General features: G+C 35.8%; 2 protein-coding genes across 2 annotated transcripts; both read right to left on the bottom strand.

The window, feature by feature from the left end:
• Positions 1-3,580: 3,580 nt before the first annotated feature.
• On the bottom strand, positions 3,581-6,794 carry LOC100810552 (putative receptor protein kinase ZmPK1). The gene has a single exon (XM_003521808.5). It carries the CDS (start codon positions 6,315-6,317, stop codon positions 3,867-3,869), a length of 2,451 nt encoding a protein of 816 aa, XP_003521856.1. The 5' UTR covers positions 6,318-6,794; the 3' UTR covers positions 3,581-3,866.
• A 9,338-nt stretch (positions 6,795-16,132) lies between these two features.
• LOC100809487 (putative receptor protein kinase ZmPK1) lies at positions 16,133-18,885 on the bottom strand. Its single transcript, XM_003521807.5, has one exon. The coding sequence runs from the start codon at positions 18,767-18,769 to the stop codon at positions 16,400-16,402; it is 2,370 nt and encodes a 789-aa protein (XP_003521855.1). The 5' UTR covers positions 18,770-18,885; the 3' UTR covers positions 16,133-16,399.
• Positions 18,886-18,972: the final 87 nt, after the last annotated feature.

Here is an 18,972-nt window from a genome sequence, read left to right as displayed (position 1 = left end):
TTAATCTGTTTTTCAGTTCCATAACTCCCTTTTAATTTAGCCTTTCATGTGGTATTTAAACAAATATCTTAAAATAAAATTTGGTAAGTGGCATAAAGAAGGAATGTTATGCTAGGCAATTTGCATTTCATCATATCCTTTTCTTAGGTTTACTTCCATTACACAATGTTTTCTAAATTAGGAAAATAATTAAGAAAGCTCGGCATATTCTTGTCTGGGATTTCTAGATTAGAAGATGCATTAAGTTTTCTTTGGTAGCTTTCAGCCTCTGTGCTTACCACTCTTAATGTGTGATTTAATTAGTCTAAGCATCTAAGGTATATGATATGGTTTTTCACTTTTTCTGTGTTGTAGCGGCAGCATTGATGATGATTCTCTTTCCATTGATAATGCTTTAAGTGTCAGCTTCCCTTATTATATTAATCAATTTCCCTATTTATTGAAAATGATTATTTTGAGTTGGTTAAATGTCTACTTCTAGTTTATGAGAACTTTTCAATCGTTAAATCATATTATAAAAGTTAACTTGCTAATGTAAAGGTCAAACATCTGGAAAAGTTAACTTGTTAAGTTAATCTTAACTTAATTATGTGAGAAGTTTGATTTAATTTACTTCCTTGATTTATTTTATTTTCTTCTCTTATCAGGACGTGTTATTTTTTTATATCCAAAATGATTTTTACTTATGATTATTTGTTTCGTTTCATGTAATTGTTGTTTAAGGGGTGACATTAATATATGATTTCATGCATGGAAGAATTTAACTTGAAAATCTTGATCTAGTTTCATATTTCATGTATTATTGTGATTTGTCTGGATACTATTTGAAGTGGAATAGCTACCTTTAAATGTTTCATATGTACAACTGTACAACATTTCTTCTGTAGTATTTATCCACATTGCTGCTTATGTTGGAGATCACTAATCAATAAAAAGGCCGGATATGGAAAAAAAGAGTTTAGGATAGAAATAATTCCAAAACAGGGATAAATAAATTTACACAGGTACACTAATTTTCGATGATGATAACCTGATCAAGCAAATGAAATAAGTTCAAAGGCTGATAGGGGAAAAGTGTTTAAGGCAACAAAAAATATTTTTTGAATCAAACACATGGTATGTAATATGAGTATCTACTTTAGTCAAATCACATATCTTCTCTGAATAAACAAATTATTTATAGTTTATTTCGACTTAACTTATGAAAAAGCATTTGTGCAAATGTTTTTGAGTTTATGAAAATACTTCATACTATGTCCATAAGTAATAAGTTGGTTTTCGTTTATTTGAGCAAGTACACAACATATGAAAACAATTTAACTCATTTCCCTCTCCAATTGTAGAAACAATTTATGCACAAGTACTTACATGATAAACACTTCTTTAATAAGCTCTTAATTAAGCTGTTTATTTAAATGAGCTCTTAATTTTCTTTCTTCACAGGTTAAAACTAATTTATGTTTTCAACTTTTGTACAAGTTATCTCATCTATTTTTTCTTTTACCAAAAGCTAAAATATGTACAGGTTAATTTTAACTAATAAAAAATTTAATTCATTTTATCTTTTTTTTTTTTCGTCTTATAACTACTTATAGATAAGTTTATCTAAGCAGGCTATATCATCACCATAGCAAATGCATTACCTAGTTTAATGTTTATTTGCAATTGAAAATTTGGAGCTCTTTGCATCGCCATACCTGCGCAGGTAGCTTTGTTTCTTTCATGGTGACTGGAAACATTGCAGCACTAAGGTTTGGGATAGTGTTTGGTGGTGTCCTTTTGGCTCTAAGAGTTTCAAGTCTCAAGTCATATAAAAGAGGACAACCTTCTCCTGTAATGCTGAAAGGCCAAACCCGGCCGTAAGCGATTATTGGTTTAACTTTTAAATTTATTCAATCTATTTTGTGAATGTGACAGTTTCTATGTTTTTGCGGGAGATAAGACAAGACTTTTAGCTGAAGATTTTGGACAATTTTATTTATTTTAGTTTAATGGACATGCATTGTCACCGTAAAAGTTGTTATTATGTCAAACAATCAAAAAAATTATCTTCGGTTTGATTTTTAATATAATTATTTTAAAAGACGACAAACTTATGGTATAATTGATGATAAGATGAAAGTGTAAATAACTTTTACACTATTATATTGTTCAATCTTTTTATTTTCGGGTTTGTAAATTTATATTCAACTTCATTATCAAGTTTCACCTTTTTAATGGTTTCTGCTACCACTTGTAACTTATGTCACTGCCTTGATCAGGTTCTTGAATTTTTTTTGTTGTTTACATGAATTGTTTTGCATAACGTAACATTTTTTGGGAAAGGCTTGATTATGAGGTGAAACCTGCTGTGATGTTCTACAGGTGCAGAGCAGCAGAATGCAGAACATACATTTCTGTGTGAAGCTTAAAAATTGAGATGGTTCTCTCAAAAACCTCAAATTGAAACTCAGTCAAATCTTATGTTTGTGTTTGACCTATGAAATTTTTATTATGTTGGAATAGCATTCAGTCCATTCTTGTTCCCAGTGCCAATGCTATGATCTTTTACAAAATTTCAAGAGTGAAATTATGAGTCTTGTTTCCAGTTTCATAGCTCACTATTAATTTAGCCTTTCATGTTCTCTTTAAAATAAATATATTCTAAAATAAGAATTTGATATGTTGTGTGAAGAAGGAAATGCTATGCATGGCAATTTGCATTTCATATCCTTAGCTTTACTTCCATTACACAATGATTTTTTTTATTAGGAATAGAAGAAAGCTTCTCCTTTGTGGGTGGAAAATTGGCAAAGCAAATAGCAACTTTAGACTATGTAGATTAGAAGATGAAGTAAGTTTTCTTTGGTTGCTTTGAGCCTCTCTCTGCTGAATGTGTGATTTTGATTGGTCTGTGATAGTTTTTTATGTGTTGCGGCAGCAGCATATGCAATTGTTGATGATTCTGTTTCCATTGATAATGACTAAAATTTGAATCACTTTTAAGTGTCAGCTTTCCTTTGTCAATTTCCCTATGCTCTTCTTGAAGCTAGATTACTTCTTTCATAGTGATTCAGATTTTGTGAATTAACTACCTCGTTTACATTTAGGTGGTGCAGTAGTGGAATTTTTTGTCTACAGATTGGTGCAGAAACATAAACAGCAAATACCTCAAACATGGAAAATGGTGCAGAAAATCAGTTAAGTCATAAACAAAGAAAATACCACAATTTTTTTTTTTTATGTTCATATGGCATATATAGATTTTTTAGCTACATGAGCTGCATGTAGGTTGCAACTTGCAACTGGCTGAAGGAGGAACGAAGGATCCTATAACATGCATGTTTATGCAGAATACCTTTGCTCCCACGGAAATTGGCGCGCATGAGGTGAATTAGTACCTTGCCACTCTGAATGAGATGGGATGTTATTAGAAGGTTTTTCACAACCAGCTTATGAGTGTTAACATAATTAGCAGTGGCAGGGACACATGGCAGAAGAGCTTTTCAAAGTCACTAATCTGTTAAGGAGATCGTCAAATTTGATGGCAATAAGAAATGGACTCAATTATTAACTTGCAAATAAATTATATGAGCAGAAGAGCATTTCAAAGTCAACAATTTTTTTAAGAGCCAAAACAGATTTTAATACCACAAACTTGTTAAGACCACAAGGTGTGTCCGTAACAAGCCAAAGATTACAACAAGAGATGCTGTCCTAAATGCAGTCAAACACTACAAGTGAGTACATTTTTTTAGTGGAGATTCAAATCTTTAATTCATCACGTTATGAGAGACAAGTCTCTTCTGCTTGATTTAACTCTTGCTCATAAGCAACGGTAGTGATTTTGCTGTCATGGGAGAGATGGCTTTTCTTTGTTCCGACCATCAAGAATTGTGTGCATATCTTTGCAGCTTCTCGGCAACTTGACCCATGCTTGGTCTCGCGTTTTTGTCTTCCTCTACGCATTCCAAAGCCACCGTTGCCAATATCTCCATTTCATTTCTCTCATAGTTTGACCCCAAAGCAGGGTCAACGATTTGATCCACCCAGCATGATCCCACTTCTGATCCTTTCTTCCTTTTCTCCCTCACCCATGTTACCAACCTCTCGTGATGATACGACTCTGCTTCTAATTCTGTGATTTGGGTACCTGCTGTTGCGCTCCTTCCAGTTATCATCTCCAAGACAACAATTCCATAGCTGTAAACATCCACCTTGGAAGTGATTGGCAAGTTGAAAACCCATTCTGGTGCCATGTAGCCTCTTGTTCCTCTTATCCTTGAGAAACTTGAATTGTCGAGGTTGCTGTTCCGGTTAAGTAGCTTACACAAGCCAAAATCTGCTACCTTGGGTTTATAATCAGAGTCGAGAAGTATATTTTGTGGCTTAATATCACAATGCAGAATCCACTCCAAGCATTCTTCATGCAAGTAGGCCAGACCCTTTGCTGTTCCAAGAGCAATGTTATATCTTTTACTCCAATCAAGTGCATTTAAACTTGATGAGAGGTTTTGAGCTAAAGAACCATTGTCCATGTACTCATAAACCAACAATCTATACTTTCCCTCTGCACAATACCCCAACATGTCGATTAGGTTCATGTGGTTAAGCCTTCCAATGATGCTTACTTCAGCCAGGAACTCACTTTCTCCTTGGTTTGCTACTTGATGCAGTCTCTTTATTGCCACAACTCGACTATCAGACAAGACACCCTTATACACAGTACCTCCACCACCCCTTCCAATGGCTTCACTGAAACCTTTGGTTGCCTTTTTCAGTTCAGAGTAACTGAATTTCCTAAATACTGTTGCAGCTGCAAGAACATAGCCGGGTTCGTCAACACCCGAGTGTAATTTCCTATTTTTGTTCCTAAACGAGAAACACCACACCAGAAAGATGCACGCAACCTCAATTCCTCCCAAGGCAGTCACAAAACAAAGCAAGAGCTTCACTGAGTCATTTTCCTCTTCTTCCACATATGGTCTATCCAGTAGTTTCGGTCCTCCATTACTTCCCCCACAAACAAAGCCGTTGTTATAATTGATGGGGTTCTCACTGTCACTGAGCGACAGAGGACTATTTCTTGGCAGTCTTAAGAAGATTGATCCTGTGAAACCTGGTGTATGATGCCCATTTAGCAACTGCGTCTTCGGGAAACAGATAAACACACCATCTGGCTGCCAAAATTTGTGCTGAAACCCTTTGCATTGGGACAATCCCAAGCACAGATTCTCACATTCTTTATAAGTTCGATTCCTAAAGATGCTGTAGTCGTATCCATAAAAATCGACTCCGGGTAAGTGCAGGAAGCGAGACTCCTTCTCAGTGTTGTTGTTGTATCTTAGTTGGAAATTTGGTACGCAACCTTGAGACCAGTCTTCGCTATCAACCCAGCTATACCCTTTAATACAAGAACACTTTCTTCCACTTTTAGGATCATAGCTGCAAATACTATTGGGTCCACAAATCCCATGAATAAAACATGGTTGTGACTTGAATTGCCCTGACATTGACCATTTTTCTTCTAGGTCTTTCTTGCTATAGACACGAACATTACCATCGTGATCGAGGGTCAATCTCCGTTGGAGCACCGTCCCGTAATCACTTGTTCTGAAAGTGAAATTATCGGAAGAAACCATGTAGCCTAAATGATCGAGTACAGCCACCCTGGTATCGTTGTAAGATAATCTACCATTACCACTTCCGAAATCGTTGCTCTGAAGCCAAGGATCGGGCCAGTAGAGGCTTGAAACTCGAGGGCCTTGGTACATGAGGCGTAGAACATTCTCAGAGTCAAAGAAGAGCTTGTAGAAACCGGAGGAATAGTTGGTCTGGCTTCTGGACGAAACAAGGTTGGTGTTCTTGCTGAGTGTTTGACCAGGAAGAAGCGTGTCCGTTGGGAAATCGAAGCTTTGCCACAGAACAACAGCATTGGAGTTGTCTAGGAGAACGAGGTTGCCGGTGTCGTAGAAATGTAACTGGACTTGTTTCGATGAGGTGATGGTGTTGGTGGACCACACTATTGACTGGCCAGCATCGGTTAATACGAGGTTACCGGTTTTGAGAAGGGATAGCATGGAGCGCTTTCCGTTTACCGGTCGGTCCCGGTTGGCCATCCACACAAGGGTGTGAGGTGTTGTTGTGTACCATATGGCGAAGCCGTATGCGTTATCCCCTACGGGGTAAAACCCTGCGCTGAATGTAGCTTTGGGTGATGACACTATTACTTCTTCTTTGAAGTTCTCCACAGAGAGGGAGAATGAATATGAATTCTCAAAATTATTGAAAATTAGAGGAAGGAGAAGATGTAGTATTAAGAATATCGAAGAAGCCATTCCTAATGCTATTATGCCCTATGACTAGCTGCTTGTGTAACTTGTTGCTCAATGCCATGGTCATAGTTAAGATGAATAAAAAATAAAAATTTAAAAGAAAGAGTGATTCATAAGGCATAGTATAGTTTTGAGCTTGCAATTATAGACCTTGAATCATTCTTTCTTTTAAATTTTATTTTTTATTCATCTTAAATATGACCATGACGCCACTGGAGATATTTTGCTGTACAATATTGATTTGTTGCCATTATGGTCATCCTTCTCAGCACCTAATAAGTCATTGTTCCCATTAAGAGGCTCCAATGTTGGTCAGCCTAGCCAGTAGATTCATAAGGCGTAGTATATTTTTGAGCATGTATATTATAACATACATGCATGTTTATGCAGTACCACCTTTTCAGTCAGAATGAGATGATGTATTGATTATGAGAGGGATTTTAACAACCAGCTTATATGAGTGTTGGTTGGGAGATAAATTAATTAGCAGTGGCTGGGAAACATGAGCATTTCAAAGTCAACTATTTGGTTAAAGAAAAGAGATTTGATCGTCAATTTTGATGGCAATAAAAAATGGGCTCGATTATTTATTATATTAACTTATCTGTTGCTGTACCAAAAAAATAACTTAACTTGTAAATGATTGGTGGACATTTTAGACATTTGGTTTGGTTGACAAAGTATACATATGGAGAGGAACATGTTGAGTTTTCCAACAACAATAATTGTTGCTGATTTGGGATCGGTTTTTAACACGTTGCTTCATCAGATCATGCAGTAGTCTTCTACTCTGTTCACGAAGATGACTAGTTAAGCTATGGGCATCTATCCTCTGTCGCTACAAAACTAACTTTTAAGGACGTTGCTAATTATATCTTTTAAGGGATGAAACACTGAATCTTCTTTTGCAAAGGTAATTTAGACCATAAGGACACAAGTACGTACTTTTAACTCAAACTAAACGACTACTCCTTCTAGACTCTATCTGTAAACGTCTCAGTAGTGCTGTGCTAATTGCTAAATTATATATTACAAAATTTGCTAAGCTGTAAAGTGTAAGGTCATCGCCACACTCACATTTATTTCAATAAAAATTTGATGTTTCAGATATACAATGTATACACAAATCATGATTTAATGGAAAAAAAGTGTGGGAAATTTAATGAGTTCTTCTATACGACTAAGTGTCAACTCCTTTGTATCATGTATAAATTAATCAATCCCATGGAAACGAAACATTCACTGCAAAAAAAAAAAATGTGTTTTTAGTGGCGATTAATTTGTGGTGATAATCATAAACCGCCAAAAAATGTTGTTTTTAGGGCTCATTCTTTATTTTTGTTTTTTCAATCAACGTTGTAAACTCCATCACGTAGCATTTGAGACTTCGCACTTGCCTAAACTTCAAAGCTTTTGGAGCATTTCTCTTGCTCTGTACGTAGGACATCTTTTGAAAACAAAAATTGTCTCAACTTTCAAAAGCAAATTAAATTAGAAACCTTCAACATGTCATTGAAATCAATATTCTTCTTCTCTCTGCGTTGTGTTGATTCCAGCTACCATTGGTCTCGTTTTCTCAATCTAAATCTATAGAATCCCTCATCTCCTTGGTACGCATCAAAGCCCCAAGAAAATTTCTTGCAATCGAAGCTTTGATCGAACCCTAGCTATGACCATCAAAACCATTTCTAGCTACCACTGTAAGCTTCTAAGAAATCTACTCCGAGTAAAGCTTTCTTCTTGTCAACCGCAACAAGACTTTACCAGGTAAACCCAATTCGAACCGTCGAGCTTTAGCTTTTGTGCCTAAGAAGCTACCCCGTCACTTGCGGTTCTTCTTCTTCAATTTGATTCTAGTTACACTGCATTATGTTTATTTATTTTTTAATTTTTCTCTGTTTTATCTTTTTCTTTCCTATTAGTTTTAACTCACTTCTTGAAACCATTGTATTTTCCTTTTTATTAAGAATGATAGTTATGGCCAGTAAAAGCTAAATCAATTATGTGGAAATGCATTTTCTGATTGAGAATACAATATCGGAGTTTAAAATCACCAAGATATGCTAACATAATAGAAGATGACGACATGGATGGATTAGATCTGACTTTGAGGTTGATGTAGATAGCAGTGGGGAGATAGTGTTATGCCAAACCAATAGCCTTTTGGTGTTTTTTCCTTCTTTTTTTTTGAGTTTTCTCCTTCTATTATTAATTTTATCAAGATTTTAAAAATTGTTATACTGAGAGTCTAGATTCTTGATTTAAGCTCAACCTAACTTGTGCATTTCTAAAGTGTCTGCTTGAGTCTCCTCCATTGTAAACTGATGTTTCCTTTGCAGGCAAGGCTTGACTTCTCTGGGAGGATGGTAGTTGACACTACAATATTGAGGAAGTTTTGCAATTATGCTTCAAGGCATAGTAAATAAGATCCACTTGGTGTTCTTCAGATGTAATATGACTTTGTTGGTACATTAATAATTTTTATTTTGTATTTTTATTTATATGTGAGTATATTTGTAATTTTTGGATATATATTTGATTTCTATGACTAACTGGCCTTTTACTCCATACCACAACATTAAATATATGAGGCAATGACGTTTGGTTTATATATACGTTATATGATACAATATTTGATTTTATATGAAAAGGATAACATTTTTCATTTGCTTCAATTTTATTAATTTTTTCAATTTGTATATAATATTAAATGGATTCAAACTAAACTACTATCCAAAATTTGGGTATAGGTTATAGTGATACATAACTCGTATTGTGATATGTTAGTAAATTTATTCCCACACTTGCTAAATAGGAATGAGAATAATTATAGACCTAATAGGAATGATTAAAACTGAAAAAAAAATCAATACGATTTTTTTATTAAAAAATACCGTTTTTGGTGAAAATAAAAATGCAAAATTCACTTTGTAGCGATTCCTAAACCGCCAAAAAATGTTAAAATTCAAAATATAAATGCAAAAATGAACTTTGAGGTCGTTTTTAACTGTTAGCCACGTTATAATCTGAGCAAGATCGGAACTAAAAATGTAACAGAAGACCTTAGAAAGACCCACCTGGGAATGAAGTTGATAAAAATGTTGCAGAAATGAGGAGGACAAAGAGGCTAAACTTCTTAGGAAGAATAAGATCCATGATACGCACAACTAATTACTTTCATAAAATTATCTATTCGAAGAATTAACAAACAAGTATTTCCTATATTTATATTGCAAAGAACAATAAATTCCTCTAGTGATATGCTTTATCTTCGTTAGCTCTAATTAAATTCCAAATCCAATATATGGAGATAAAGGAGATCACTTCCCTTTAATTTGTTGGAGTTTTAAGGTTTAGCCTATCCAACCCTGCCAGATGAGGATATTAGATGCCCATAGCTTGATTATAAATGCAAAGATCAATCATACAAACATGTAATGAATCAAAACTATGATGCCCATAGCTATGATGTTCTACAGGTGCAGAGCAGCAGAATGCTGAACATAAATTTCTGTGTGAAGCTTAAAAATTGAGATGGTTCTCTCAAAAACCTCAAATTGAAACTCAGTCAAATCTTATGTTTGTGTTTGACCTATGGAATTCTTATTATGTTGGAATAGCATTCAGTCCATTCTTGTTCCCAGTGCCAATGCTATGATCTTTTACAAAATTTCAAGAGTGAAATTATGAGTCTTGTTTCCAGTTTCACAGCTCACTATTAATTTAGCCTTTCATTTTCTCTTTAAAATAAATATATTCTAAAATAAGAATTTGATATGTTGTGTGAAGAAGGAAATGCTATGCATGGCAATTTGCATTTCATATCCTTAGCTGTTAATAATCTGCTTTTGGACTGCATTACCTGGCTCTTTTATCTTTATCTTCTATTTTTAGTCAATAAGTGGTTCCTACACTTTAGGAGCAAGTTAGGTTGTTATCCACAGATTGCTACAATCTTGGTAATTTGATAGTTTTCTGTTTTATTTGAATTATTATAAATGTACTGCTGCTAATGAATAAAATTGATCATTTCATTCCTTCTTCAAATATTCAACGCATTCCTCTTTGCTTTGTTCCTCTGTTTTATTTTTCTTTTCTGCCATAAAACCATCAAAACTTCCATTACACAATGATTTTTTTTATTAGGAATAGAAGAAAGCTTCTCCTTTGTGGGTGGAAAATTGGCAAAGCAAATGGCAACTTTATCGGCAAAAGGAAAAGGAACCATCGTAATCTCAACAAGTTCAGGTATAAAGACAATCTTAGATGTTCTTTATGTACCCGATATTGACCAAAATTTGCTTAGCGTAGGTTAGTTGATAGAAAAAGGATTTAAAGTATCATTTGAAAATCAACATTGTCTTATCTTTGACATTGCTGGTCGAGAGATGCTGAGAGTTCAAATGAGAGGTAAAAGCTTCTCATTTGATCCAATTGAGGAGGAGCAGGTAGCCTATTTCACTCAAGCCAGCCCCACAAAACTTTGGCATAAAAGACTTGGCCATTGTCATATTCAAATAATGCTAAACATGAAGAAGAAACACATGACAAGAGGTCCACCGGTATTTTCCGATCACTTGCCAAATTGCAATGCTTGCCAATTTGGTAAACAAAATAGAATGCCATTTCCCAAATCAACTTGGAGAGCCTCTCAAGAGCTGCAACTAATTCACATTGATGTGGCAGGACCTCAAAGAACACCATCACTACAAGGTAGTTCATACTTTATTTTTTTCATAGATGATTTTACAAGAATGTGCTGGATTTTTTTCTTAAAATTCAAGCATGAAGTGGCTGGAGTATTTATAAAGTTCAAGAAGGCAGTGGAAACTCAAAGTGGCAGCAAGATTCAAGTTCTAAGATCCGATAATGGGAAGGAATATACCTCCGCACAATTTAATTTATTTTGTGAAGAAGCTGGCATTGAACATCAACTCATAGCTCCATACACTCCAGAGCAAAATGGAGTTAGTGAAAGGAGAAATAGATCAGTAATGGAAATGGCTAGATGTATGTTGCATGAGAAGGAATTGCCTAAACAATTTTGGGTAGAAGTAGCTAATACAACTGTATTTCTTCAAAACCGACTTCCAACCAAGGCCTTAGAAGATAAAACTCCTTTTGAGGCTTGGTATGGGTATAAGCCTTCACTGATCTTTCTTAAAGTGTTTGGTTGTGTTTGTTTTGTACATGTTCCACAGGTTAAGCGGGACAAACTTGACAAGAAGGCGATTCCGAGTATTTTTGTGGGCCATAGTTCAGTTTCAAAGGCCTACAAAGTGTATCATCCTCAAACTAGAAAGATGGTTGTCACAAGAAATGTGCATTTCAATGAAGATCATAATTGGGATTAGAAGAATCCACAAAGAACAAATGGATCCTTCAACAATATTGAAGACAATCATCTTGAAGAGCAAACAACAAAGTTGTTGCATAATGAGTTAGAAGATGAACCCTCAATTAGAGGCACAAGGCTGTTGTCTGACATCTATCAAAGATGTAATGTAGCAATATGTGAACCTGCTAGCTATGAAGAAACATTAAAAGACCCAAAATGGAAAATTGCAATGAAGGAGGAGATGTCAATGATTCAGAAAAACAGAACATAGGAGCTAGCTGACAAGCCTATAGATAGAAAAATCATTGGAGTTAAATGGGTTTTCAGAACAAAGCTTAATGCAAATTGCTCAGTCAACAAATACAAGGCCAGACTCGTAGTAAAAGGGCATGCATAAATTTTTGGTGTTGATTATTTTGACACTTTTGCTCCTGTGTCCAGATTAGATACAATTAGATTGGTGTTAATGGTTGCTGCTCAAAAAGGCTGGAAAGTATTTCAGTTAGATGTCAAATCAGCTTTTTTAAATGGAGTTTTACAAGAAGAGATATATGTGGAGCAGCCAAAAGGATTTGTGAAGCGAGGTGAAGAAGATAAAGTCTATCTACTAAAAAAGGCCCTTTATGGCTTAAAGCAAGCACCAAGGGCTTAGTACAACAGGATAAATGATCATCTTTTGAGCATCGGCTTTGTAAAAAGCTTATCTGAATCCACTCTTTATGTGAAACGTAAGGAAAACAATTTTCTCATAATTTCCCTTTATGTTGATGATCTTTTAGTGACCGGAGATAATACAAGGCTAGTTGAGGAATTCAAACAAGAAATGATGCAGGCTTTTGAAATGACAGATCTTGGTCTTATGACATACTTTCTTGGAATTGAGATTAAATAAAGTGAGAATGATGTGTTCATCTGCCAAAAAAAATATGCAAAGGAAATATTGAAGAAATTTTAGATGGAGGATTGTAAAACAGTACACCAATGAATCAAAAAGAGAAGTTGAGCAAGGAAGATGGTGCTGATAAAGTTGATGAAGGATATTATAGGAGCTTGATTGGATGTCTAATGTATCTCACTACAACAAGGTCAGACATTCTATTTGTTGTAAGTCTCTTCTCTCGATTTATGCATTGTGCTAGTGAAATGCATTTAAGATCGAGTAGCAAAAAGAATATTGAGGTATATTAAAGGCACTGTTGATTATGGTGTCAAACTTGAGAAGTGTCAAGAATTCAAGTTATACGGATTCTCTGACAGTGATTGGGTTGGATCCATTGATGACATGAAAAGTACTTCAGGATATTGTTTCAGCCTAGGTTCAGGAGTTTTCTTATGGTGCACAAAGAAGCAGGAGATTGTAGCACAATCCACTGCAAAAGCTGAATTCATAGCAGCAACAGCAGGTGTAAATCAAGTTCTGTGGCTAAAAAAGGTTTTATGTGATTTACATATGCAGCAGAATCATACGGCAGAAATTTTCATTAAAAACCAAGCAACAATTGCAATTTCAAAGGATCCAGTGTGTTATGGGAAGACTAAATATTTTAACATCAAGCTCTACTTCTTAAGAGAGATGCAGTAAAATGGAGAAGTGATTTTGGTTTATGGCAAGTCAGAAGATCAATTGGCAAATTTGTTTACAAAGCCAATTCCTGTTAGCAAGTTTGAGCTCTTAAGACAAAAGATTGGAGTTTGCAGATCCTAAAGCAAGGAGGAGTGTTAATTATCTGCTTTTGGACTGCATTACGTGGCTCTTTTATCTTTAGTTTCTGTTTTAGTCAATAAGTGGTTCCTACACTTTAGGAGCAAGTTAGGTTGTTATCCACGGACTGCTAAAATCTTGGTAACGTGATAGTTTTCTGTTTTATTTGAATTATATTATATATGTACTGCTGCTAATGAATAAAATTGATCATTCCATTCCTTCTTCAACTATTCAACGCATTCCTCTCTGCTTTGCTCCTCTGTTTTACTTTTCTTTTCTGCCATAAAACCATCAAAACTTCCATTACACTGATTTTTTTTATTAGGAATAGAAGAAAGCTTCTCCTTTGTGGGTGGAAAATTCACAAAGCAAATGGCAACTTTAGCCTATGTATATTAGAGCCTCTCTCTGCTGAATGTGTGATTTTGATTGGTCTATGAGATAGTTTTTATGTGTTGCAGCAGCAGCATATGCAATTGTTGATGATTCTGTTTCCATTGATAATGACTAAAATTTGAATCACTTTTAAGTGTCAGCTTTCCTTTCAAAATTTCCCTATGCTCTTCTTGAAGCTTGATTACTTCTTTTGTAGTGATTCAGATTTTGTGAATTAACTACATCGTTTACATTTAGGTGGTGCAGTAGTGGCATTTTTTGTCTACAGATTGGTGCTGAAACATAAACAACAAATACCTCAAACATGGAAAATGGTGCAGAAAATCAGTTAAGTCATAAAGAAAGAAAATACCACAGTTTTTCTTTTTTTTTGTATGTTCATATGGCATATATAGATTTTTTAGCTACATGAGTTGCATGTAGGTTTCAACTTGCAACTGACTGAAGGAGGAACGAAGGATCCTATAACAAGCATGTTTATGCAGAATGCCTTTGCTCCCACGGAAATTGGCGAGCATGAGGTGAATTAGTACCTTGCAACTCTGAATGAGATGAGATATTATTATAAGGTTTTTCACAACCAGCTTATGAGTGTTAGACATAATTAGCAGTGGCAGGGAAACATGGCAGAAGAGCATTTCAAAGTCACTAATCTGTTAAGGAGATCGTCAAATTTGATGGCAATAAGAAATGGACTCAATTATTAACTTGCAAATAAATTATACGAGCAGAAGAGCATTTCAAAGTCAACAAATGTGTGTATTTTTTTTTTAAGAGCCAAAACAGATTTTAATACCACAAACTTGTTAAGACCACAAGGTGTGTCTGTAACAAGCCAAAAATTACAACGAGATGCTGTCCTAAAATAACAGCAAACTAAAATCCCAAATTACATGGAATTTTTCATGTATTGCAACAAAAACCCCGTCCTAAAATCAACCAGCAGCTTTTCTTGAAGCAAATAACTGTAAATACTAGCAGCAAACAAAAAAAAAACCCACTTACATGAAAGCATTGAGAAAAATTTGCAACCAATAATAGTCAGCCTTGAAACAATTTACCATATCCTCAATTTTGACAGTGTTTGTTCAAATGTATATGCCTCTCATCCAACTCCTGCATCTTGTTATCCTCTGCAATACCACTGATATATCCCCACAGCAACAGTGATTATGCGCTACTGCTGCAATCTCATGCTGATATTAAGCTTGTCCTTGAATCATTAAACCAGCAATATAAGGAATACTTCATCACACCATTGGAAAATAGCATTTGCCAGAACTTGATTTTAACCATTTCCACCATATCTTCAAGAGATTGATCCTTGGCTGAAAGCACAAATAAATTTCTGTTCTTCCAGATTACCCAAATCACAGAAAACCTGACCACGTACCACACACCTGCTTTTTCCGTAAACAAAACAGTAAACCTCTAAATTGTGTGAATAGCCTAATCAACTCTGATTTCCTGAAGCAACAATTGGTGGAGGTAGATACTCAGGATTATATAGTGATATTTATAGCCATAAGTCACTAGTTCCAAATTTGAGCTTAATTTCATGGACTAACCAAAACTATAAAGCTTCACTGATAAATAAAAAAAGCAAAGTCACTCACAGATTTGCTTTAATGCTATAGCATACTTCACACAAACGAGTTTGACTGCATACTGCTTGAGTTCACGTAAAATTCGGTAGTATGAATAATTTTTGGTGTATTGGCAGAATCCGGATTTCCTGCAGTTAGGAAACTCCTGTGTTGAATATAGATCGGACCACTCATATTTTATCTCGATAAATCTAATTTAAAATTATAAAATATCATTACTCATTCAAAGGCTCTAATTAACAAATGCGTGAATGCAGAAAATCCATTTCCATATTGGCTATAGATCTGGACTCTGGTCAGTATGATCCTCCAATAGTCATACAAGAAATTTACTGATTTGGAGTTGGCATTATAAAGCAAAGTTTCTGCTGATTTGAGCTTGAAGTCAATTTTGTAGCAGAGCTAAACAAAGTAGAGGCGCCTCTATACCCCACCAATCCAGATCCGCATTCCATGAGCCAGAAGATGCTTCACACTTCAAGAAAATGTGGTTTGTTGTTGCCTACTGTTTGGGACATCTATTTAACAAAACCTGATCATCCTGTATAACATGTCTGGGCAACAAATTCTGCAGAGAAGGGATTCTGTATAAAATGTGTGTGTATATATTACTTATAAATTGTAATTTTATTTATTTATTTATTATTATTATAATTATTATTTTATACCTACTACTCACCTAACTGTAAAGTACATCTGTTATAAAAGAGTCTTTATTTTAAAGAATAAAGATATCTTTAGTTATACTTCCTTTTATAACATGTGGCTTTAATTTTTTTTGAAGTTTTTTATGTTATACACACGCACATCTAGTTCCTATTACTTGCATTCTATGGAAAATAAAAAACATTCAAACTAGTTTTACGTACTAATTTAACAAGAGAACTAGGTAACAAATAAATGAAAATAAAAGTAAAATCACTTCCTAACTGAACTTAAAATATTAATTGTATTATTAATATGAACTCGAAAGGAGGATGATAAACAACGGTAGTGATTTTGCTGTCATGGGAGAGATGGCTTTTCTTTGTTCCAACCATCAAGAAGTGTGTGCATATCTTTGCAGCTTCTCGGCAACTTGACTCATGCTTGGTCTCGCGTTTTTGTCTTCCTCTACGCATTCCAAAGCCACCGTTGCCAATATCTCCATTTCATTTCTCTCATAGTTTGACCCCAAAGCAGGGTCAACGATTTGATCCACCCAGCATGATCCCACTTCTGATCCTTTCTTCCTTTTCTCCCTCACCCATGTTACCAACCTCTCGTGATGATACGACTCTGCTTCTAATTCTGTGATTTGGGTACCTGCTGTTGCGCTCCTTCCAGTTATCATCTCCAAGACAACAATTCCATAGCTGTAAACATCCACCTTGGAAGTGATTGGCAAGTTGAAAACCCATTCTGGTGCCATGTAGCCTCTTGTTCCTCTTATCCTCGAGAAACTTGAATTGTCGAGGTTGCTGTTCCGGTTAAGTAGCTTAGACAAGCCAAAATCTGCTACCTTGGGTTTATAATCAGAGTCGAGAAGTATATTTTGTGGCTTAATATCACAATGCAGAATCCACTCCAAGCATTCTTCATGCAAGTAGGCCAGACCCTTTGCTGTTCCAACAGCAATGTTATATGTTTTACTCCAATCAAGTGCATTTGAACTTGATGAGAGGTTTTGAGCTAAAGAACCATTTTCCATGTACTCATAAACCAACAATCTATACTTTCCCTCTGCACAATACCCCAACATGTCGATTAGGTTCATGTGGTTAAGCCTTCCAATGATGCTTACTTCAGCCAGGAACTCACTTTCTCCTTGGTTTGCTACTTGATGCAGTCTCTTTATTGCCACAACTCGACTATCAGACAAGACACCCTTATACACAGTACCTCCACCACCCCTTCCAATGGCTTCACTGAAACCTTTGGTTGCCTTTTTCAGTTCAGAGTAACTGAATTTCCTAAATACCGTTGCAGCTGCAAGAACATAGCCGGGTTTGTCAACACCCGAGTGTAATTTCCTATTTTTGTTCCTAAACAAGAAACACCACACCAGAAAGATGCACGCAACCTCAATTCCTCCCAAGGCAGTCACAAAACAAAGCAAGAGCTTCACTGATTCATTTTCCTCTTCTTCCACATATGGTCTATCCAGTAGTTTCAGTCCTCCATTACTTCCCCCACAAACAAAGCCGTTGTTATAATTGATGGGGTTCTCACTGTCACTGAGCGACAGAGGACTATTTCTTGGCAGTCTTAAGAAAATTGATCCTGTGAAACCTGGTGTATGATACCCATTTAGCAACTGCGTCTTCGGGAAACAGATAAACACACCATCTGGCTGCCAAAATCTGTGCTGAAACCCTTTGCATTGGGACAATCCCAAGCACAGATTCTCACATTCTTCATAAGTTCGATTCCCAAAGATTTGGAAATTTAGAATGCAACCTTGAGACCAGTCTTGGCTATCAACCCAGCTATACCCTTTAATACAATAACACTTTCTACCACTTTTAGGATCATAGCTACAAATACTATTGGGTCCACAAATCCCATGAATAAAACATGGTTGAGAATTGAATTGCCCTGACATTGACCATTTTTCTTCTACGTCTTTCTTGCTATACACACGAACATTACCATCGTGATCGAGGGTCAATCTCCGTTGGAGCACAGTCCCGTAATCACTTGTTCTGAAAGTGAAATTATCGGAAGAAACCATGTAGCCTAAATGATCAAGTACAGCAACCCTGGTATCGTTGTAAGATAATCTACCATTACCACTTCCGAAATCATTGCTCTGAAGCCAAGGATCGGGCCAGTAAAGGCTTGAAACTCGAGGGCCTTGGTACATGAGGCGTAGAACATTCTCGGAGTCGAAGAAGAGCTTGTAGAAACCAGAGGAATAGTTGGTCTGGCTTCTGGACGAAACAAGGTTGGTGTTCTTGCTGAGTGTTTGACCAGGAAGAAGCGTGTCCGTTGGGAAATCGAAGCTTTGCCACAGAACAACAGCAATGGAGTTGTCTAGGAGAACGAGGTTGCCGGTGTCGTAGAAATGTAACTGGACTTGTTTCGATGAGGTGATGGTGTTGGTGGACCACACTATTGACTGGCCAGCGTCGGTTAATACGAGGTTACCGGTTTTGAGAAGGGAAAGCATGGAGCGCTTTCCGTTTACTGGTCGGTCCCGGTTGGCCATCCACACAAGGGTGTGAGGTGGTGTTGTGTACCATATGGCGAAGCAGTATGCATTATCCCCTATGGGATAAAACCCTGCAGTGAATGTAGCTTTGGGTGATGACACTATTACTTTTTCTTTGAAGTTCTCCACAGAGAGGGAGAATGAATATGAATTCTCAAAATTATGGAAAATTAGAGGAAAGAGAAGATGTAGTAGTAAGAATATCGAAGAAGCCATTCCTAATGCTATTATGCCCTATGGCTAGCTGCTTGTGTAACTTGTTGCTCAACGCCATGGTCCTATTTAAGATGAATAAAAAATAAAATTTTAAAGAAAGGGTGATTCATAAGGCATAGTATAGTTTTGAGCATGCAATTATAGAGCTTGAATCACTCTTTCTTTCAAATTTTATTTTTTATTCATCTTAAATATGACCATGA

This window comes from Glycine max, chromosome 3, assembly GCF_000004515.6.
Source record: "Glycine max cultivar Williams 82 chromosome 3, Glycine_max_v4.0, whole genome shotgun sequence".
Classification (NCBI taxonomy): Eukaryota; Viridiplantae; Streptophyta; class Magnoliopsida; order Fabales; family Fabaceae; genus Glycine; species Glycine max.
This window is presented reverse-complemented; position numbering and strand designations above follow the sequence as displayed.

What these genes read in the sequence shown, in the direction of transcription:
- LOC100809487 (XM_003521807.5), bottom strand. Translation starts at nt 18,769, where the DNA reads ATGGCTTCTTCGATATTCTTACTACTACATCTTCTCTTTCCTCTAATT.
- LOC100810552 (XM_003521808.5), bottom strand. Translation starts at nt 6,317, where the DNA reads ATGGCTTCTTCGATATTCTTAATACTACATCTTCTCCTTCCTCTAATT.